We start from the raw sequence: 24,239 nt of genomic DNA on the forward strand, positions 1-24,239 counted from the left end.
AGCTGAGATGGGCACAATTGAGTGATGTTACAGAGGTGGGAATAGGCAGTTTCAGAGATGGCACAAATGAGGTCAGAAGTTCATCTCAGGATCAAACGTAACATCAATGTTGCACAGACTGGTTTAATCTCAGACTGTTGCAAGGGAGAAGAATGGAATTGATAGGGAACGGAGTTTGGAGCTGGGGGCCGTGAACAATAGCTTCAGTCTTCCCAATATTTAATTGGAGGAAATTTCTGTTTATCCAGTACTGGATGTTGGATAAGCAGTCTGGTAAGTTAGCAACAGTGGAGGAGTTGAGAGGTGAGGCAGAGCTGGATGTCATCAGCATACTAACATGAAAACTAATGCTGTGCCTTCAGATGATGTCGCCAAGGGGCAGCATGTAGATGAGAAATAGGATGGGGCTAAGAATTAATCCTTGGTGGATACTGGAGGTAATGATTGGGAGCAGGGAGAGAAGCCATTGAAAGTGATGTTACTGGCTACAGTTAGATAGATGAGAGTGGAGCCACGTGAGAGCTGTCCTGGAATCCTTCTGGAACTCTTGTTCCTCCAACTCTGGCATCTTGTGCATCCCTGACTTTATTCTCCCAATCGTTAGCAACTGTCCAGACTCTTAGCTTTGGATTTTCCTCCCTAAACCTCTCCATCTCCTCCTTTAAGACACTCTAAAACCTAGTTCTTTCACCAACCTTTTAATCCCATCCCCTAATGTGTCCTGCTTTGACTAGGTGTCAATTTATGTTTGATTATGCTCCTCTGAAGCACCACAAGTTGTGGAATTATAGAATAGAATCATGTGTTACAGCACAGAAGGATGCCATTCGACTGGTCATGTCTCTGTTGACTCTCTGCAAGAGCAATTCACACAGTGCCGCTCCCCTGCCTTTTCCCCATTGTCCTAAAAATGTTTCCTTTGCAATAAGGATTCTATTCCTTTTGAAAGCCATGATTGAAACTGCCTCCACAATACTTGGTGCATTCCAGATCCTAACCACCACCTGCTTAAAAAAGTGTTTCCTCATGTTGCAATTGCGTTTGCCAGTTACCTTAATCTTTGCCCACTGGTTCTCGATCCTTCCACCAATGGGAACAGTTTCTCTGTATCTACTCAGTCCAATTCCCTCATGATTTTGAATAATGGGCTTCACTTGAATCGTGCTGGGACCAGTATGCTGCAAATAGAATAACTGGGGCTGCAGAGAGGGCTTTAAAGTAAATAGAGGGTGGGAGAGTTCTGGAGAGGGGATACGTAGGCTTACAAAGCAAAAGGACATGGCAGCATTGCAGGGCAGCTATTTAGGCAATGATACCCAGAGTGTGACAGGAAGGGACAGTGTCCAAATATTTAAAAAAAGAGCAAATAGGGTCAAAAGAAGAAAAATGATAAGGCAAAATTAATGGCTCTTTACTTAAATGCACATAGTATTTGGAACTAAATAAATGAATTAATGGCACAAATTGAGGTTAATGGATATGATCCTATAGCCATTACGGAAACATGGTTACAAAGAGATCAAAGCTGGGAACTAAATGCTGAAGGGTATGTGACTTTTCAAAAGGACAGGCAGGAAGGAAAGGGTGGTGGAGTAGCCTTGTTAGTACAAAATAGAATAAGTACGATAGCAAGAAATGATCTTGGATCGGAAGATGTAGAATCCATATGGGTGGAGGTAAGAAATAATAAGGGGAACAAGACACTGGTGGGAGTAGTCTATAGGCCCCCTAACAGTAGCTATGCTGTAGGACAGAGAATAAATCAGGAGATAATGAGGGCATGTAAAAAAGGCAGCACCTTAATCGTGGGTGACTTTAATCTTCATGTAGATTGGGAAAATCAAATTGGCAGAGGTAGCCACGAGCAAGAATTCATGAAGTGTATTCGGGACAGTTTCCTAGAATAATATGTTGTGGATCCAACCAGGGATCAGGCTATTTTGGACCTGGTAATATGTAATGAGGCAGGTTTAATAAATGATCTCAGAGTAAAAGATCCCCTAGAAAACAGTGACCATAACATGGTAGAATTTAACATTCTGTTTGAGAGTGTGAAACTTGGGTTGGAAGCAACTGTGCTAAACTTAAATAAGGGTACTTACAAAGGAATGAGGGCAGAGTTGGCTGGGGTGCACTGGGAAAGGAGTTTAGCAGAAAAGATGGTTGATGAACAATGGCAGACATTTAAGAAAATAGCTCATGACTCATAACAAAGATATATCCCAGTGAGGAAGAAGGGTTCTAGGAAGGGGTTAGACCAACCATGGTTAACCAAGGAAGTTAAGGAGTGCATCACATTAAAAGAAAAAACATACAATGTGGCAAAGATTAGTGGTAACCCAGAGGATTTGGAAAGTTTTAAAAACTAACAGAAGATGACCAAACAAAATAATAACGAGGGAGAAAATAAACTTTGAGGGTAAACTAGCAACTAATATAAAAATGGATAGTAAGAACCTCTTTAAATACATATAAAGGAAGAGAGAGGCCAAAGTAGAGAATGATGCTGGAGAAACAATAATGGGGAACCAGGAAATGGCAGAGGAGTTGAATAAATACTTTGTATCATTCTTCACGAAGACACTCATTGCATTCCAAAAATACTAAAAAATCAAGGGACAAAAGTGGGGGAGGAAGTAAATACAATAACTATCACTAGAGAAAAAGTACTAGGGAAACTAATGGGGCTAAAGGCCAATAAGTCACCTGGACCTGATGGGTTGCATCCTTGGATACTAAAGGAAGTAGCTGCAGAAATAGTGGATGCACTGGTAGTAATCTTCCAAGAGTCCTTAGATTCTGGAAAAGTCCATGAGGATTAGAGAATGGCCAATGTAACACCCTTATTCAAAAAGGGAGGGAGAGAAAAAACAAGCAACTATAGGTCAGTTAGCTTAACATCCATCATTGAGAAGATGTTGGAGTCTACTATAAAGGATGTAATAGAGCATTTAGGAATGCATAATATAATCAAGCAGAATCAGCATGGCTTCCTGAAGGGGAAATCGTGCCTGAAGAATTTATTAGAATCCTTTGAGGATGTAACGAGCAGGATAGATAAAGGGAAACCAGTAGATGTAATATATTTGGATTTCCAAAAGGTGTTCAATAAGGTACCGCATATAAAGCTACTTAATAAGATACGAGCCAATGGTGTTGGGGGTAGTATATTAGCGTGGATAGAAGATTGGCTAACTAATAGAAGACAGAGTTGGGATAAGGAGGGCATTTTCAGGATGGCAACCTGTAACTCGTGGAGTGCCACAGGGATCAGTGCTGGGCCACAATTATTTACAATATATATTAATGACTTGGATGAGGGAAATAAATGTACTATCGCCAAGTTTGCGGATGACACAAAAATAGATGGGAAGGCAAGTGGTGAGGATGACGCAAAGAGTCTACAAAAGGATATAGACAGGTTAAGTGAGTGGGCAAAAACTTGGCAGATGGAATATAATGTGGGAAAATGCACTTTGGCAGGAAGAATAGAGGAGCTGAATATTAGTTAAATGAAGAAAGACTGCAGAAAGCTGCAGCACAGAGGGATTTGGGGGTCCTCATGCATGAAACCCTAAAAGCTAGCATACAAGTTCAGCAGATAATAGGGAAGGCAAATTGAATGTTGGCCTTTATTTCAAAGGGAATGGAGTATAAAAATAGGGAAGTCTTGCTAAAACTATATAAGGCACTAGTTATACCACACCTAGACTACTGTGAACAATTTTGGTCCCCTTATCTAAGGAAAGATGTACTGGCATTGGAGGCAGTCCAGAGAAGGTTTAATAGGTTGATCCTGGGTATGGAGGGATTTTCTTATGAGGAGAGGTTTAGTAAGTTGGGCCTGTACTCATTGGAGTATAGAAGAATGAGAGGTGACTTTATTGAAACATATAAGATTCTTAGGAGGCTTGACAGGGTAGATGCTGAGAGGTTGTTTCCCCTTGTGGGAGAGTCTTAGGACCAGGGGGCATAATCTCTGAGTAAGGGACCACCCATTTAAGACAGAGATGAGGAGGAATTTCTTCTCTGAGGATAGTTAATCTGTGGAATTCTTTACCACAGAGGGCTGTAGAGGCTGGGTTGTTAAGTATATTCAAGGCTGAGATAGATTTTTAATCAGTAAGGGAATCAAAGGTTATGGGGAAAAGTCAGGAAAGTGGAGTTGAGGATTATCAGATCAGCCATGATCTCATTGAATGGGCTACTTCTGCTCCTACATCTTATGGTCTCGCTCTATCAAATCCCCTACCAACCTTCTCTTCTCCAAGAAGAATCCCAGCTTCTACAATCTATCTATGTAACTTTTTTAAAAAATTCTTTCATGGGACATTGGCTAGGCCACCATTTTTATTGTCCATCCCTGATTGCCATTGAGAAAGTGGTGATGAGCTGCCTCCTTGAACTGCTGCAGTCCATGTGGTGTAGGTACATCCACAGTGCTGTTTGGAAGGGAGTTCCAGGATTTTGACCCAGCAATAGTGAGGGAACAGCAATATAGTTCCAAATCAGGATGGTGTGTAGCTTGGAGGGAAACTTGCAGCTGGTGGTGTTCCCATGCATCTGCTGCCCTTGTCTTTCTAGTTGGTAGAGGTCATGGGTTTGGAAAGTGTTGTTGAAGGAACCTCTGAGTTGCTGCAGTGCATCTTATAGATGATATACACTGCTGCCACTGTGCCTGGTGGAGGGAGGAATGGTGTGCCAATTAAGCGGGCTGCTTTGTCCTAGATGGTTCAAGCTTGAATATTGATGGAGCTGTAGTCATCCAGGCAAGGGGAAAGTATTCCAACACAGTGCCTTGTAGATGGTGGACTGGCTTTGGGGAGTCAAGAGGTGAGTTAGTGGCAGAATTCCCAGCCTCTGACTTCCTCTTGTAGCCACAGTATTTATATGGCTGGCCCAGTTCAGTTTCAGGCCATTGGTAAACCCCATGATGTTGATAGTTAACAAACCCTTTTAAAAACCTAGAAAGACCAATCATATCAGCTCTCATCAAGTCTCTTTCAGTGCGAACGTGTCCAATTCTCATGATTGCTTGGGGTAATTATACCCTTAATTTAGTTTCCCTACCTGTAGGGAAGATTTTAGTCTTAAGCTCATTGCTTGGGCTTGTCAGTAAAGTTAAGACTGGAAGGTCTCTATGTAGAATCACAGGCACAAACCACCTATTTCTTTTTGACATACTGTTGCATGTCCAGTGCTCGTTCATGGCTGCAAAAAGAGTGCTTATTTTCTGTTCTCATTTGGTCTTATGATCTTCATACTTGTAACTGCTTTTGGGTCTCTAGATGATCTGCGCTGAGCTTTTGCTCCCTCTTTGAACATGTTCAGTGGTACCATCTAAGATGAGAGAGTTGCTGTGAATAGTTAGATGTAGCATGTATGGTATAGTCTGTTTAGTCGTTCCAATGCACTGCTCTGTGCTCTTATCAGCAGAGGCTCACCTACTTTATTTTTAGTTTTGAACATGTACTTCCAGTGAAGTGGGAGGGGGAAAAAAATCAACAACTTGCTACAGTTAATATTTTGTTTTCTTGTTTCAGTTAAAGGCGCTGGGTTTCCCTGAGGGCCTTGTCATTCAGGCCTACTTCGCTTGTGAGAAGAATGAAAACCTCGCCGCAAACTTCCTTCTCCAGCAGAATTTTGATGATGAATGATTTTTTTTTCTCCCTCCTCCCTCCTCTTTCTCTCCTTACCTTTCCCACCACCACCCCACTTCTCCCTCCCAAGCTTCTTTCCAGAACCCAGCTCACTTTCTGTATCTGCAGTGGGTGGTTTTTGGTGAGGCCAGGCCTAGTGTGTATTACCTGGCCGTATCAACATTGTGAAGTGCAGCACTGGAAAGCACGTATTTAAACAAATCAGATACAGTATCCCTTTAGTCAGTCTATACTCGGTGACATTTGACAGCTCATTAAGACTAGCCAGTGTTGGCGAGTTGTTGGGGGGGTGGGGTTGGGGCGGGGTGGTGGGGCAGGGGCTGATACGGCCTGTATTCACAAAAGTTTATGCAGTACATGCGCCAAAAAGTCCCTAGCCCCTGAATTTTAAATATAACACTTTTTTGCATTTGTGCCTTTTGTGAATATGGGCCTGAACCTGTGTGGAAGAGACTGAAGGTCAAAGTGCTTCTGCAGCATAATGTTTCAAACTTGCCTACAATCAGAATTTTCAGTAGATTTTTTTCCTTGTATGTTTGTGTCGAGGCGGGGCTGGTATGGACAGAAATATACAATCATTAAGTAGTAGACGTGAGATTGCCATTCTGGAATGAAGCTGGCCGCTGTTGTGATGCCTGATAAGATATTGCCTGGTTTATGTCTGCCAACTACTGGAAATGCAAACATACCCATCGTAAGGCAGCATTTTTAAAAAAAATATTAAAAATGCAAAAGTTTCCCACATTTGAAAACTGCTGTATTTAAAAAGCAACCTGTCTTGCATTGCTGTTTAGAAAGTGTGTGTTGCGGTCTGTATCTTTATTAAAAAAAAAATGAAGCACGGTATTAAACAGCAGCTTGCAATCACTGCAAGAATCCTTAGCTTGTCTGAGTAAGTAGCAGCAGTTTAAGTTTTAGAGCTCACTCTCATACTGCACGTAGCTGTTTCTTAATGTTAAACTACTTTGTGGAATCAATATTCTTAATAGCACTAACTGGCCCCAGTTTAGTGAGTCAAATAGATAATCTAAAGATTTGACCAAGGGCAACACATCAAAATGATTCCATAGCAATAGGCATGGAAGGGCGATCAGAACAGCCTTCGCAACATTGATGCATCCCACACACTATTGAATGCAGCAGATTCATGTTCATTTAAATTTGGTCGGGGTTGGGATGTTAGGCGGTGAGGAAGAAAGAGCATAGCTGTCTCCAGGACAGGTTATAGAAAATGATTATGTACCTGTCCTGGATGCAGGAGTTGAGTAACATTTTTTGAGGTGCACATATTGGTTGAATGGTTATTTTCATGATGTGCTGAAGCATCTTTGTAAATCACAATGAAGTGTCATTTCTGAATGGATAAGGAGGGGATTAGTCATAAGTTGATCGAGGGGGTGATTTTTTTTTTCTAGGGTCCCAGTGGTGCTTGTCATGATTTTTGCTTTGCTTCCATTCTCTCAGATGAGAGGTGACTATTTATAGTTAAAGGGCTGAAATAATTGTTCCATCACTGATTCAATGCCTATAGGCATTATCAGGAAAATGGCTTTGATCATTGAGACACACAACAGAAGTGGAAATCTGTCTCTTGTAATAAATTCCAGTTTGCATCAATTGATACTTAAAAGATTAACTTTGAGGTGTTTCTCTCTGTGCTGAACCATTGCTCTGCTAATGGGCTGTCCTGAGCAGTTACCACTATTTGCAATTTCTCCTCTACCTGTAATCCAGTTACCTGCATATTTTCCCTCTGAACTCAGTAGCTGTATGTGAGCATTTATCATTGGAATCTTAACGCCATTACTTTCTGCAGAGTTTCGCGAGGCACAGTTGAGCTGATTCAATTATGTTTGAACAATATTGGCTGGGTTTACTTGCCTGAGGTAAAATAATACCTTTTTCTCACCTAGTAGGCAGATAGCTGAAACCTTACAGTTTCACTGAAGTTACCTGACTGATGCCTTGGGAATCATAAATGGAACCCTGACTTTTTTGACCACTGAAGTTGATTTTATTTTGTATATAATCTGTCAAACATTTAAAAAAAAAAGTTCCATAAGTTTCATCTTTGACACCTTGAATTGTTCCCATGAATAGTCTGACGAGAAGTGATACTGTCTAATTTTTTTAAAAGGAGCAAAAAAAATTACCGCTTATGGGTTATTGAGAAATACGTTCAAATGCAAGCTTTTGACAATAACCTCCCATCATTGGCAGTTTAAAATGGCAAAAAAGCTTTTATTGTTCACCAAGTGGATATTATGTGAGTTTTTAATTTAAGCCTTCTGCTATTTTATGGTTAGCTTTCTGAAGGGACTTGAAGTCACTAATCAAATCTGTCATTTACAAACTTTCTAACAACTTATAACTGTTCATAATGTATACAGGATGCACTTTACCTTTCAAGGATATAAGCTAACAATGAGATCCTGAAAACCCCTCTAGTCTATTTATCCTTTGTAAGTCCACGTTTAGCATCCAAGCTCATTATTTTATCCCCTTTTCATCCCCTTCCTTTTCTTAGTGCCAAGCTTTTACTCCTCTATTATTTAGAATCTGCTCATACTTGAGCCAAGCTTGATAATCTGTACCATAACTTACCTATTGAAGTGACCCACTCTGAAACCACCTGGCTTAAGAATGAACTAGTTTGAAATCCATTCAATTGTTACCTTCTAATTGTTTCAGTTTTCAAGCAATTTAGCCCAGGAATGTGGTTTGCTTAGGGGCTAGTCAGCAAAATTTGTGACCAAAGAGTGTGTGCAGCCCAGAGTGTTGGAATAAAATGAAGAGTGGGGTGGGGGGAGTAGTCATTGGTAGTCAGGCTCAGTGCTTAATTTAATGGGACATTAGAAACCCCTCTGTTCTGCAATTTTGCTGTTTATGCCATAATGTAGAAGGGATTGGAAAGGGTCAGCACTAAGTTGATTTTTCTTTTGTTATTTTCCTGCTGGGTTTATTTTGTGCCTGCTGATGATTTGGAGTAGGAGGGGGGCGGTGGCAAGGCTGGATGTTGAAATGGTAGGTTGTTCATTCTCAACTCAACAGGTGAACAGTAACTAATTATGGTTGCTGGTTACAGCCTTCTCTACCCAACCTTTCCCAAAATGCCATTGCTGACTAAGATAGATCCAGGAACACTAGAATTGAATAACGCAAAGCCCAGTACAATACAGCTCAGTGCTGTTCGTTTTAAAGGCTTTGCAAACTCCTCTGTATATCAGTACAAAGCCAGAAGCTTGTCTCTGAAAGATAATTGGAAATGCAGCATATATTTAGTACTGGTGCTGTTTACCCCCTTTTTCCAGCCTGCAACCCCCACCCCAATGTCCACTAGTTTGATGGTACAGACCTTATTAGTCCACATTTGCTGAGGCACAAGGGCACATTTCTGTGCCTGCTGCTTGTCTCATTCCCCTTCTTCAACTCTCCAGAGTTATTTTTTTTCCAAGAAAAGCTAACCTGCTGGAGAGCAACACAGCCCAAGACTTGAATGGGGTGCATTCGGTCTATTGCTCAGACCCCTCTGCTGATCAGTTGTTTCATTTATATTGTTCTCATTCTGATATTGGATTGATTCACTGGACCAGTATGCAACCACAATTCACATTTTTACACCAGTGATCTTTGCAGTTGACCTCTTAACTACAGCCTATGATTCAGTTTGCCCTTTTAATACTTTCTTGAGTCAGAAAGAATTATAAACCCCAGTCTTGCATCAGGTACCTTTGACATTAGAGCTGATTTGCTGAATGTTCCTGGGATTCACAATGTTTCAGTGTTAACTACAATAAAGGCTTTTTACAAAGCTTTATTATATTTGTTTGCTTCTTTCTCTGCATTCAGAATATATTTTAATCATTTTGACTTTTACTCAATGTACTGAAACTAAATTACTTAGCTGTTTGTAAGACATCAACCTCTCATATCTGGGATGTGAATTTCTGGCCCAGGTGAATGGAAGACTCCTCTGGCTGTGAAGATCTTGCATGAAATGAGTTTGGTTCAGTTCAGTTCAGTTTCTATTGACATGCTTTCTGATGAAAGATCATCGACCTCAGACACTAACTGTTTGTCTCTCCACAGATGTTGCCTGACCTTCTGGGTATTTCCAAAATTTTCTGTTTCTATTTCTAATTGGTATGGACCTAGTTTGGGATGAATTAGCAATTTCACTAAAGAAAGTTGATATGGAAAAATGACGCTCTGGTAGGGCAGCTTTTCTGAGTTTGTAACATAGATCATGAAAGCCAAGGAAGTTTTACAGTGCATTTGTTTGAAACAAAAATTACCCAAAAAAATGCCATTTAAAAATCAATATGTAAACCAGTTGCACTCCTACAGTCAGGTATATTATTTTGATTCTGTCAGTGTAGGCTTACATGAAATGGTACCTCCTGCAAATTTGTGGGGTTTTTTTGTTACATCCATGCCTGAGATAGTGTCAGGCCACACTAACCTGGCTTACGCTGTTGTCCCTTAACCAGCTTGCTGAGGAACAGCAGAACTGACCTCAGCATGCCTGGGTTAGGGGTGGAATTTCTCCTTGTGATCACTATCCAATGATTCCTGTTGGAAAGTGGATGTGTGTGTGTGTTTATTCTCTGCTTGGATGAGATAATAGCACAGATAGAAATAGGTTGGGAAATAAACATTCCAAGATATTTAACTTTTAGAAGGTAGACAAAATGGAAAAGGGGAGGGTTAGGGTAGTTAAACCCTAGGGTAAAAACTGTAGAGAGAAAAGATTTTAGCTTGGAAACTCAAGCTTGGCTGGAGGTAAGAAATAAGGAGCAGAAAATACTGGTGGCTCCCTAACAGTTGATATAATGTCGGGCAGAGTATGATTCAGGAAATATGGCATGTAACAAGGGTAACGCAAGAATCGGGGTGGGGGGGGGGGGGGGGGGGGCTTTAATCTCTGGCAAATCTGATTTGCCATGTCTAAAGGTTGCATGAAAGTGTTAATGGAATGCATTCAAGATAGTTTTCTAAATCAGTAAGTTGAGAAATTAGCTAGGGAACAGGCTATTTTAGATCTACCATCATGCAATGAAAAATAGTTAATTAGCCTTAAAGGAGCTTCTCGGCTAGACTTATCATAATGAATTTTATATTGAGTTTGAATATGATATAGATAAGACTGGAAGTAGGATCTTAAATCTGAACAAAGCATACTATGTACATATGAGGATGAGTTGGCTGCGATAGATTGGGAAGCTAGACTAAAAGATATGACAGTAGATAAGCAATGGCAAACATTTAAAAAAGTAATTCATAATTCACAAAAAATATACTTTAAATACACACCCCATGGAAAAAGTGTTCCAACTGTGGCTATAAGAAGTGAAGATTGTATCAGATTTAAAGGAACAGGCTAATAATGGATTTTAGAATTCAGCAGAGGGTGACCAAGAAATTGATAGAAAATATAGAATGAGTAAACTAGCAAGTGACATAAAAACATTGCAAAAGCTTCTATAAGAATGTAAAAAGGAAGAGCTTAGAGAAAGCAAACATTGGGTCCCCTTAGAGTGTTACATCCGGGTGAGGAGGGGTGAACTGGCTCCCCTTTATTCAGCCCCTCAGTTGGTCACAACAAAGGTTTTTTAAAAATTTATTTTCCCTGTAGATGCCTTTTCCAATCCAAATACATCTACTTTTTAATAAGGAGCCAATCAAACCAGACTTTCCTGAGTCAAAGAATGAGTACGTTTATCAGTTACTAAACCCAAGGAAAAATAATAAAAGACGCGACAACACACACATCTCGGAAGTAGGAAAAGAGTCGAAACAAGGTTAAAATAATACATGATTAAGTCCTTTGCTTCTGTCACATTTCAAGATAGTAGTAGAAATGGGGTTATTTCATCCTCCACAGGGTTTGGAATGTCCATTGGGCGTCAGGCTAGTTAGCAGTTTCCATTGCCTTGACAGAATTACAGTCGATTCAAGTCCAACAGTTTGTATTTTAATGCCTTCTTTTCAAGAGTCTGTTTTTGAAGTGGACCTTGACACCACCTAGGTGTGAAATTCCATACAATATGTCAGGGCAGGTCTGCAGTGCAATCCATATAGGAACTTTTCAGAAAAGTGGTCAACTCACAATTCCAGACATTGGATGACTTGTGGCAGCCATTTTTTTAAGAAAACGGGTCCTCTTTAAACAGTTCAATGTTTTTGGTTAGCTGGTGAAGCTATCGGTAGATCTCACTTAGTCACAATTTCCCGTTGTTGTGACAAGAGCCAGAGATGTGAAATTATAGGGAATAAGGAAATGACGGAGATATTAAACAAATACTTTTTCACCATAAAAGGCACAAAAACATTCTAGAAATAATGGGGAAACGAAGGATCTGGTGGATAACTTAGTATTAGTTTTTTAAAAAGCACTGGAGAAATTAATGGGACTAAAAGTTGACAAACTGCCTGCACCTGATGGCCCACATGTTAGGGATTTAAAAGAAGTGGCTACAGAAATAGTGGACACATTGGTTTTAATCTTCCAGAATTCACTAGATATCTGTACACTGTAAGTTGCAAATGTATTCAAGAAAGGACGGAGAGTAAACTGAACTCTAGGCAAGTTAATCTGACAATAGTATGGAAAATGCTGGGATCCATTAGTTAGGGACATGATAACAGAACATTTAGAAAATCATATTATTTGGCAGTATCAACACTGACTTTTTTTCATTCATGGGATGTGGGTGTTGCTGGCAGGGCCAGCATTTATTGCCTATCCCTAATTGCCCTTGTTCAGAGGGCATTTGAGAGTCAATCACATTCCTGTGGGTCTAAAGTCATATGTAGCCCAGACAAGGAAAGGATGGCAGATTTCCTTCCCTAGAAGACATCAGTGAACCAGATGGGCCTTTACGACATTTGGCTTCATGGTCATCATCAGACTTCCAGATTTTTATTGAATTCAAATTCCACCATCAGCCATGGGGGAATTCAAGCCCAAGTCCCCAGAGCATTACCCTGGGTCTCTGGATTACTAGTCCAGTGACTATGCCACCGCATCCCCACTGATTTAGGAAAGGGAAATTGTGTTTGCAAAAATGTAGTTTTTTGAGGTTTTTGATTTGCAGGGTATATAAGCGTCGTTATCTTTGAATTTTCAAAAGTCATTTGATAAGATACCACACAGGTTACTACATAAAATTTGAGCTCGTGGGATTGGTGCTAATGACATTGATTGAGGTTTGGTGAATTGTCAGAAAACAGTAGGAATAAATGGCCATTTTCAGGTTGGCAGCCTGTGCCTAGCAGAATGTGGCAGGGATCAGTGCTTAAGCCTCCGCTATTTAGTCTCTGTTATTGACTTGGATGAGGGGACTGAGTGTAATGTATCCAAGTTGGCTGACTGCAAGTTAGGTGGGAAAGTAAGTTATGAGGAGGCTGCAAAGGGACATAGTCAAGTTAATTGAGTGGGAAAGAATATGGCAGATGGAGTATAATGTGGGGAAGTGTGAAGCTATCATGGTAAGAAAAATAGAATAGTATATTTTTTAAATATTGCAAGAGTCCAAGGAATCTAATTTTCCTTGTACATGAATCACAGAAAGTTAACATACAGGTACATCATCGATTCGAGGGACGTTTACTCAGGATCGCAAGTCTCTGCCTGGGGTCTTTGTGTGACTCAACAGGCCAATTCTTGACCCGCAGATCTTTGAGCACATGGAGCAGGATGTTCTACAAGATGGTGGAATCTGGAGTGCAGGATTTACTTTCTTTCCTTCTCTGCCCCTGCTCTGCCCCATCATTAAGATGTTACAAAACAAAACATGATGCACCTTGATGGACAAGTTGTTGCCATTTTGAACGAATGATAACAAGCACCTCTCAGTCATTAATGTCAAGCTTCAGGGAGAGCTTCAAAGTGTCTTTGAAGTATTTTCTTTGTCATCCTCTGGAACATTAGTCATTTGAGACTAGTGCCAAAACAGGACCTGGCAAGAGGGTTTCTTTTCGGCCATCTGAACAGTGTCTGGTCCAACGGTACAGGTACAGCCTTTATTACAAGGGGATTGATGTACAGGAGTAAAGAAGACTTATGGTAACTATAAAGGTCCTTGGTGATGTCACATCTGGAGTATACAAATGTTCACTACACTGATGCCTTGGATAGGGAGATTGTCCTATGAGGAGATGGACTAGATGGCCTATATTTCCGAGCATTTTGAAGATTTTTGTAATCTTTCATGGGATATGGGTGCCCCTGGCAAGGCCAGCATTTGTTGCCCATCCCTAATAACCTATGTTCTTCTGCTCTATTCATTAACAAACTCAGTTGCCTTTTTAAAAAAAAATGTTCCCCTCCCAGTAAATGTTATTCTGCCACTCCCAAATCAGGTTTAGTGCAGGTTTGATGCCTCAGGGAACACTGCCCTTGTGCCCACCCCTACCCTCAGTGTTATACTGTTACAGGACCAGATCCTATTTGAGCTCACTGGGGGATAACAGCTCACTGGAGGAGTTGGAACTCCTCAGAATTCTGATTGTCAATACAACTCCACGCGATATAAAGAAACGGCTGAAGGCACTGGATACTGCAAAGGCCATGGGCCCTGACAATATTCCAGCAATAGTACTGAAGACTTGCGCTCCAGAACTTGCTGTGTCCTTAGCCAAGCTGTTCCAGTATAGCTACAATGCTGGCATTTACCTGACAATGTGGAAAATTGCCCAGGTACACACAGCAGTACAAATCCACCCTGGCCAATTACCACCCCATCAGTCTGCGCTCGACCATTAATAAAGTGATAGAAGGGGGCCATCAACAGTGCATCAATCAGCACTTGTTTAGGAATAGCCTGCTCACTGATGCTCAGTTTGGGTTTTGCTCGGGCCATTACGTTAAACATGGACAGAAGATGTGTACCTCTGAGGTGAGAGTGACTGCCCTTGACATCAAGGCAACATTTGACCGAGTGTGGCATCAAGGAGCCCTAGCAAAACTGGAGTTGATGGGAATCAGGGAAAACTCTGCTGGTTGTAATCATACCGAGCAAAAGGAAGATGGTTGTTGGAGATCAATCATCATCAGGACATCACTGCATAAGTTCCTCAGGGTAGTGTCCAACCAGCTTCAGCTGCTTCATCAATGACCTTCCTTCCATCATAAGGTCAGAAGTGGGGATGTTCGCTGATGATTGTGCAATGTTCAGCACCATTCACAACTCCTCAGATACTGAAGCAGTCCATGCATAAAGGCAGCAAGACCTGGACAATATCCAGGCTTGGGCTGACAAGTGGCAAGTAACATTTGTGCCACACAAGTGCCAGGCAATGACCATCTCCAACAAGAGAGAATGCAACCATCGCCCCTTGCCATTCAATGGCATCACCATCACTGAATGACCCACTATCAACATCCTGGGGGTTATCATTGACCAGAAACTGAACTGGACTAGCCATATAAATACTTTGGCTACAAGAACAGGTCAGAGGCTAGGAATCCTGCACCGAGTAACTCACCACATGACTCCCAAGAGCCTGTTCACCATCTACAAGGCACAAGTCAAGAATGTGATAGAATACTCCCCACTTGCCTGGATGAGTGCAGCTCCAACAACACTCAAGACGCTTGACACCGTCCAGGACAAAGCAGCCCTTGATTGGCACCCCATCCACAAACATTCACTCCCTCCATCATCGAGGCACAATGGCAGCAGTATGTACCATCTAGAAGATGCACTGCAGAAACTCACCAAGGCCCCTTAGATGACACCTTCCAAACCCATGACCACTACAATCTAGAAAGATAAGGGCAGCAGACACATGGGAACACCACCACCTAGAAGTTCCCCTCCAAGTCACTCACCATCCTTACTTGGAAATATATTGCCATTTCTTCACTGTTACTGGGTCAAAATACTGGAAGTCCCTCCCTAATAGCACTGTGGGTGTACCTAAACCACATGGACTGCAGTGGTTCAAGAAGGCAGCTCACCACCGCCTTCCCAAGGGCAATTAGGGGTGGGCAATAAATGCTGGCCCAGCCAGTGATGCCTGCATCCCATAAATGAATAAAATGCCTAGCACAAAGGAAGATGGCTGTGATTGCTAAAGGCCAACCATCTCAGTCCCAGGACATATCTGCAGGAGTTCCTCAGGGTAGTGTCCTAGGCCCAACCGTTTTCAGTTACGTTATCAATAACCTTCCCTTCATCATCTGGTCAGAAGTGGAGATATTTGCTGACGATACTGAACACTGACAACAGGCAAAGCTAGCTGTTTCACGCTGCTACTATGCAGTAGTAACACAAGTGGTACTCACCCCTAACAGGATGCTGCTGTCAAGCCAAAAAGATGTTCTGTCTATCTCAAATGAGTAATGTGATGTACGAGTTTCAGTGCCAGTGTGATGCTAGGTACGTAGGCCATATGTCTCAAAGACTAGCGGATCGTATCTAACAGCATGTCCCAACCCCTGTTCGCAATGGGCAGGGTACAGACCGTAGTCAGCCAGTCCGTGCTTGCAAAACTCGAAACCATGTCCAACATTAGATGTGATTCCCTGATTGGACAACATTTGCTAGATAATCCTCAATATGCTACTGACAACCATTCTAAGATTGTCAGTCGGGCTCGCACTGTGGCTCATTTGTGTACTGGAAGCTACATTTATTAATAAACAGGGCCCTGTCCTTTGCAGACAGAAAGAACGTGTACACACATTGCACCTGTTCCATCTAAACAAAATAAGTGACGGCCTTTCATTCCTCAGGGCAATGCCTTGGCCAGTCAGTGTCAAGCTGCCTGGTTTAAATTTCAAACAATGCTTGGCAATTAACTGTCAATCACCATCAGTGGTGCATTCTCTATGGCAATGTCACTTGCCAACCAATTAACACTCTCTTCATATACAGAACAAATTGTTGTTTTCCCCCTTATTGGTATTCTTGTGAGTGTCCTGATGAGTGCAAGACAAAAAGCTTAGACATGTCTTTTTTCAGCAATACTCAAGTTCTGTACTACCAAATGACTATTTAAATCACCAGTCCTGTCACTGGGTCAAAAACCTGGAATTCTCACCCCCCCCCCCCCCCCCCCCCCCGCCAGCCATAGCCATGTGGATGTACCTAAACTACGTGGACTGCATTTGTTCAAGAACAATTAGTGACTGGTAACAAATGGTGGCCTTGGCAGCAATGCTCACATCCCATGAACAAGTGAAAAAAATAATTGAACTAGCAGCTGAAGTTCAGAAGAGCACTTAGCAGTGATGTAAGTCAAGTTCAAAAGAAAAAAAACTTGTTTCTGTAGCATCCTTCGTGACCTTATGTCATCTCAGACTGCTTTACAGTCATTGAAACACTTACAAAGTGTAGTCACTGTTGTAATGTAGGAAACATGGCAGCTAATTTGCCAACAGAGAAGACTGATGAAGAAAATGCAATGGATGTTGTCTATATGTGCTTAAAGAAAGTGTATAACGAAGTACCATATAACCAGTTGGTTAACAAAGTTGAGGCTCATGGAATAAGGCTAATAGAATGGACAGACAAGTGGCAGGTGGAATTTAACACAGAAGTGTGAGGTGATACATTTTGGCAGAAGAGATAGGTAGAGGCAATACAGACTTAGTGGCACAGTTCTAAAGAGTGTGCAAGGACACAGGGACCTGAGGGCTCATGCAGAGATCTTTGAAGGTAGCAGGGCATATTGAGAAAGTAATTATCAAAACATATGGGATCTTGGTATTGATAAATGGAGGTATTGAGTACAAAGCAGTAAAGTTATGCTGAATCTTTAGTTGTGGTTAGGCCACAACTAGAGTATTTTGTCAAGTTCTGGTCACCACACTTTAGGAAGGATGTGAGGTTCCTTGAGAGGAAGCAGAAGAGATTTACCAGAATGGTTCCAGGGATGAGGGAATTTAGCTGCAGGGTTAGATTGGAGAAGCTGAGGTTGTCCTCCTTGCAGCAAAGGAGACTTGATAGAGGTATACAAGATTATGACAGGTTTAGATAAGGTTGACAAAGAAAAGCTGTTATTAGCTAATCGCATAAGGGCTAGTGGGCACAGATTTAAGGTTTTGGGCAAGAGATCTGGGGAAGGGGGGTGTGGTACAACTTCTTTATGCAGCAAATGGTAATGACCTGGAGCTTGCTGCTTATGAGGGTGGTGGAAGTGGAGTTGATCCATGATTTCAAAAGGAAACTGGATGGGCACTTGAGGGAAATAGGCTTGTAGGGATGTGGGGAAAGACCAGAGAAATGGGACTGAAGGGTTTGTGTTACAGAGAGCTGGCATGGACTTGATGGGCTGAATGACCTCCATCTGTGCTGTAATGACTGTCACACAAACAACAATGTGATAATGATCAGATAATCTGATTGTGATGTTAGTGAGAGAAAATGTTGTCCAGGACCCAGGGAGAACTCCCCTGTTCTTCTTTGAAATTGTGCTGTCACATTTTTTATGTCAAACTGAGAAGGCAGATGTGACCTCAATTTAATATTGTATGGAAGGTTGCACTTCCGACAGTACAGCATTCCCTTAGCACTGGGAATTAGTATTGGGAATATTGACCTACATTATGTTCTCAAGTCTCTGGAGTGGTATGTAAACCTACACCCACTTGAGTCAGAAAGGGAATGCTACCCACTTAGCCACAGCTGACATCCACCCCCCACCCCGGTAAATGCGCATTGCATATGGGACCAAACAAACAGTAGAACTTCAGCCCTAATTCCCAGGCTGTGTTATGGGCATTGGTTCCAGTCAACTAAACAGTTGGGAGGCTACAATTATATCAGTCCTCCCTGTACTCAGTGGGCCACCTGAGCCACTAACTCCTGGTTACTATCCAATGAATCCTGCCAGAATTGTTTGTTTTGTGGACATGAGTGAGAACTGGATGGGTTAGGGCTATGCTGCTGCCATAATTCAATTGCCTGATAACTACTACCTGTTGTCTTCATCCATAAAGAGCGGTCATTTCGGCTTGGGATCTGATTTCTGGGCTTTGGAACTGCCACCAAAAAGAGACAATGGAACAAGAGTCAGCCATTCAGTCCCTCCAATCATTCCACCATTCAATGAGGCTGATCTATATATTTACTGCATCCACCAACCTTGGCCCCACATCCTTTTATATCTTTGTCTAGTAAAACACAATTGATCTCGGATTTAAAAACTATTAATTGAGCTAACGTCTACTGCTTTTTGTGGGAGAGGGTTCCACACTTCTATCAGCCTTCACATGAAGAAATGATTCCTAATCCCTCTCCTGAATGGCCTGGTTCTTCAGGTTATGTCTTCTTGTCCCAGACACCCTCACCAGCACAAAAAATTTCTCCTATTTATCTTGTCAATTCATTTCAAAATCTCCAGAACCTCAGTCAAATCAATCGCCATTTGCAGAAGCGAACCTCAAACTTCTACCATAGTTTGTAAAAATATTTCCTAATTTCACCTCAGAAAGACATGGCTCTAGTTTGTAGACTGTGCGTCCTCCTGTAGACTTTCTAACCAGCAGAAATAGTTTCTCTCTACCCACTCTACTTTTTCTCCTCAATATATTGAAAACTTCAATCAAATCACCCCTTAACCATCTAAATTTCAGGGTATACAACCCTGGTTTCTGTAACCCTGCCTCATAATTTAACTCTTGAAGGTCAGTGATCATTCTGGTAAAGCTGCACTGTCCAGAACTGCTCACAGTTCACCAGATGTAGTATAATCAAAACCTCATATGGCTGAAATCTGCCTTCTACCAGCTTGTATTCTTGTTCTCTATATATAAAGGCTGGCACTTCATTAGCCTTTTTGACTATCCTCTGTACCTGTTTGTGATATTTTAATGATCTGTGTACCTGTGAGCCACCACATCTCTGGACCTGCACTATTTTTATCTCTTCACCATTTAGAAAGTACCTTGTTCTATTCTTTATAGATGCAAAGTGGATGACCTTGTATTTGCCTACATTGAAATCTATTTGGCAATGCTTACAATGCCGCTTTAGTGTTATGGCAAATTCATTTGTCTTTCTATCCCATCACCAAATAATTAATAAATATGATGAACAGTTGAGGTCCCAACTCAGATCCTTGCAGGATGCTGGTAGTCATATCCTGCTAAATAGAGTATTGTCCGTTATTCTATTGCCCTTATTCTATGCCCCTTGCTGCTCAACCAATTTCCTCACCAGGTTAATTATTTTTCCTTAGTTTCATGACTTTCAACTTTAGATAACAGTCCCTATTGAGGGACTTTATCAAGTGCCTTCTGGAAATCCATATAATTAACATCCATAGATATTCCCCTGACCGCTTCAAAAAATTCAAATTATACAGAGTAGATAGAGAGAAACTGTTTCCATTGGCGGAAGGGTCAAGAACCAGAGGACACATTTAAAGTGATTGAAAAAACCAAAGGAGAAATAAGGAAACCCATTTGCTGTATGAAAACGTTTACAATCTGGAGGCAGATTCAATAAACATTATTTAAATCCAGAGGGAATTTGATAAAGGGAGTGGAACTAGCTAAACTGTGTTTGCAGCGTGCTGGCATGGGCTCCTGGGCTGAATGGACTTCTGTGCTGTAACCCTTCTGTGATTCTATAGTTCATCAGGTATGATCAGCTGAAAATTTTCAAGGTGTCTAGTCACACAATCCTTAGGGAACAGCAAAAGTGGGGTTGGGGACATTTGCTTGGGGAGAATGGAGGATGAGGGTCTATGGTTCCCATGGATGTGCTCCTCAGTGTTGCTGATTTCCCCTAGAAGGAAACAAATACAGGGCAGGGTGATTGAACCATCAAATAGGGGGGAAAAAAACACTTTCTGAACAAGTTACAATTGAGGATTTTCTGCTGGGAGCTTGTAATTGAGACAGGATTTAAAAAAAATATATTTGATCTTGGGATGTGTGTGTCACGGACAAGGCCAGTATTTATTGCCCATCCCTCATTGCTCTGGAATAGATGGTAGTGAGCTGCCTTCTTGAACTGTTGCAGTGCATGTGGTGCAAGTACTCCCACAGTGCTAGGAAAGAAGTTCCAGAATTTTAATCCAAAAGTGATGAAGGGATAGTGATATATTTCCAAGTTAGGATGTTGTGTGACTTAGAGGGGAACTTGCAGATGGTGGTTTTCTCATGCATCTGCTGCCTTCTTCTAGATGGTAGAAGTCTCAGGTTTGGAAAGTGGTGTTAAAGACAGATGTAAGGAGATATATCTGCAGTCGCCACACCATCATCTACTTCTGTGTTACGGATTGGGAGAGAGATGGTTGGATAACTTTTCCCCTTTCTCCTCACCTCTCAGTTGTCCATAACAAGTTGTGTGTTTAGAGGAAGTGTTTTATCTTTTTAGTGTTGTGACTTTTAGTAATAGGCACAAAACAGGCTTTCGGGTAAATTTAAATCAGAAGGAAAGATGATGTTTATTTGCACACCATTCCAAAATGTAAACGCGATGAAAAACACTCATTCCCTCATGCCTCATGCACACAGACAAATGCACACAAGTAAAGATGGATTCTAGAGACCAAAGCATGCAGCTAGAATATTAACAGACTACAAGAAGCAAATCACATTCAGATTGAGTCCTTTAAGGTGTACATGGTGCAGGCCTGGATAGGAGCTCTCTCATGATTCTTTGCAGATTGATGGAAATTGGAAGTCCCAGGATTTACAGACTAGGTTATGGCTAAGTTTCTGTAGAGGCAAATCTTCACAGGTGGAAATAAATTAGTCCCCCTTGTAACTGATTGTCGGGCAGGGTTCTGTTCTCCTGGCTGAAGGAATGGCCTCATTTGTTCTGATGGGTTCCAGACTGACTTGTTTCTCCCTGGTGCTTAGAGTAAAAGATTTGTTACCTGTAGCCAGTTTCAGTCACATGATCAATCCTTCTTTTGTCCATCCAGGATGACTTGGAAGTCTGAAGCTATTGCTACACAATGGAGAAAATAGGCAAGTTATTCACACCTACTTATGATGAACTGTTTCTTCACAGCTCTTTTTGTTGAGCTTCAAACTTGGAGACATGAAGCCTGGGCTTGAGTTTTGAGTAAATACCCAGTCAATAGGTATAAAACCACAAGTGGTTTCGCATTGTGAATATCTATTCAAGGGAGAGCATTCAAGAAGCATGTTCAGATATGAGTTAATCCTTTGTCGCTCTGGAAAGCACAAAAGGTCACCTGACTCTGTGGCCATCTTGGACAGCATTTTGACTACTTTTTAAAGTTACTTTTGAAAAGTCCACATTGACTGAATTCTGAATCTTGAAAGTTAGGAATATGATATCCTTACTGGGGTCCCCAATCTGGGCATGACTCTGTTTTACATGGGTTCCCCCATTTGCCTGCTCAGCATCTTTTCATATGGTGAGCACCCAATGACTTGTGTGTTCTCCCTTGCTGGCACTCCTCACGGCATTGAACCCAATCTTCTCCTTCAAGAGGAAGATAAAGTGTGTGAATTCACTTTGTTCGCCATTCACAAGGAATTTGACCCAAGTTAAGGAAGGAGTCCTTAATGGGAGTTGCTACAGATGCTAGATCAATGAAGGTTTCCTATCCTCTGTACATCTGAGCTTGACATGGACAGTTGCAGAGTAAGGACAAGGGTGTGAATGGTCTTATGCTTCCTTAAGATGTTGTGGAACATAGGTTGGTGGGGGGAGCGGGCAAGGTGGATTGCACTGGTACACAAGCATTCAACTATTTGTTTTAAAGATTTTGTGAATCTCTTATCTCTATTGACCCAGTAAGGTCAGTAAACTTTTTTCTACATTGTCTGACTGTTCAAGGAATGTCGGAGTTGGATTATTAACTTCACAAATTTCCTTTCCTCTGTGCCAAATTACATGCTCTAGGCCTCGAGGGCTAAATTTGCAAAAATGGCAGTGAATGAATCAGGTCAGCTGGGTAATCATGCAAGGAAAATTACAACATGGAAGACAATTGAATACCTTTAAAATCTTTCTAATGTAAAATTACACAATTTTTTCCTTAGAATGTAAAGAAAGGCACATAGGGACAAAGCCAATGTTGCTAACCAGTCATGTAGAAGGGCAAAATAGATTTAAGCAAAAATACTGCTCAATTCTTAATTCTACACACTAAAATAAAATGACTCTGGAGATAACTGAGATAGGTATCCATATCAGTTAAAGGCAACAAAAGCTGTTATAAGAGCAGCCAAAAGAGTCCAGTGACCTTGCTACAAGAGATGTCTCAGGATATCCACAGTGAGCTAGGGAATATTGATCAGAACACTGAATAGAGGAACAATCCTATTTTACCTTGGTAACTCAAAAACTTCGGAAAAATGAATAACTGAGGTGGTAATAGCAAAATCTTTTTTAAGCTAATGTGTGGATTCAGAAGGCTATTAAGAATTGTATAGGGCTGTTAAAGGATTTATCAAAGCAAATTCAGAAAAACTCCTAGGATATGGCAGAAGGCTTTAGCGTACCAATTTTCATGCTAATGGACTATGTTCAGTTGACAATGCAATGTAAGGTTTACACTAAAGTTGTAAGTGCTAAAACGGATGCAGATATAATCCTGGAACAAATAAGGGGTCTCAGATCTGGGACTGTTCCCTTGGTCTGGAAGAAGCCCATGTGGTACCAATATTGAAAATATATAACAAGGCAAAACTTATTATAGTCCATTGGCTTGACTTTGGCTATAGGTAATTTTCTAGAAGGGGTCATTACTCTGTATGACCACCTGGACAGAGAGATGTTAGTCTGGAAAGGAAGTTCACATCTCAAAAACTTGGTTGAATATTTTGAGGATGTTACCAGGTTGGTGGAAGATAGTCGCCTGGCTTATGTTGTATGCTTGGAATTTCAAAAAACTTGACAACGTACTACAAAATAGTTCAATTTATGAGAGATTTCTGTGGCCAGATCCTGGACTGGATAAAGAATTGGTTGCATTCTTATAGACAAAGGGTACAAGGGTTGTTAATGGTACAAACATTTTGTTTGGAGACCAGTTACAAGTAGACTTTGCCAGGGATAGATGTTAGAACTTTTATTCTCCACTGTCTCTATATTAATGATCTGGATGGAGATTTTTGATGAATTCTCTGCAAGACATGGATGACATAAAGATTTAGAAAGAAAGACTTCTATCAGCTCTGGATATGAGGGGGGAATGGGTCAGTGTCAAGCATATGATATTTAATGTTCATTGTAATATTATGCTTGTAGATAGGGCTAACACCAAGATTGTGTGTACCATGCAGGGTTCCAAACTAAAGTCTGTTGAGCAGGAAGGATACCTAAGTGTTTTAGGGTATGAAACTCTAAAAGGTCTATGAGTCTATAACAAAAACAAATTAAAGCAAATAAAACAAATAAGAATTAGTATGCATTGCTAAACTGAGCCAATATAAAGCAAAGTACACACATGTTCTTGTACAAGATCCTGGTGGGAATACCATATCCTGTTTTTGATCCCTTTAATTAGTGAGTGATACAGAGGCTCTGGAAAGTGAATACTTTTCCTCTCTTTTGGCCAAGATGTTTTATTAGTTTTTAAATTTCCTTTCTAAGTTTACGTGGCTATTAGTGAGGGCATTACAACATGATTGTAAAA

At 41.1% G+C, this 24,239-nt stretch overlaps 1 protein-coding gene across 2 annotated transcripts in view; it reads left to right on the plus strand.

Annotated features, from left to right (window-relative positions):
- The window catches only part of LOC144688725 (UV excision repair protein RAD23 homolog B-like), a 53,224-nt gene extending 47,424 nt beyond the window's left edge, over positions 1–5,800 (plus strand). For both annotated transcript variants that reach the window (XM_078555604.1, XM_078555605.1), the window contains exon 10: positions 5,544–5,800. In XM_078555604.1, coding sequence (XP_078411730.1) covers positions 5,544–5,657 — 114 coding nt within the window. In that variant the 3' untranslated portion in view covers positions 5,658–5,800. The remainder of the gene's footprint in view (positions 1–5,543) is intronic.
- The last annotated feature ends 18,439 nt before the right edge of the window (positions 5,801–24,239 follow it).

The sequence above is a fragment of the Cetorhinus maximus genome, chromosome 13, assembly GCF_964194155.1.
Source record: "Cetorhinus maximus chromosome 13, sCetMax3.hap1.1, whole genome shotgun sequence".
Classification (NCBI taxonomy): domain Eukaryota; kingdom Metazoa; phylum Chordata; class Chondrichthyes; order Lamniformes; family Cetorhinidae; genus Cetorhinus; species Cetorhinus maximus.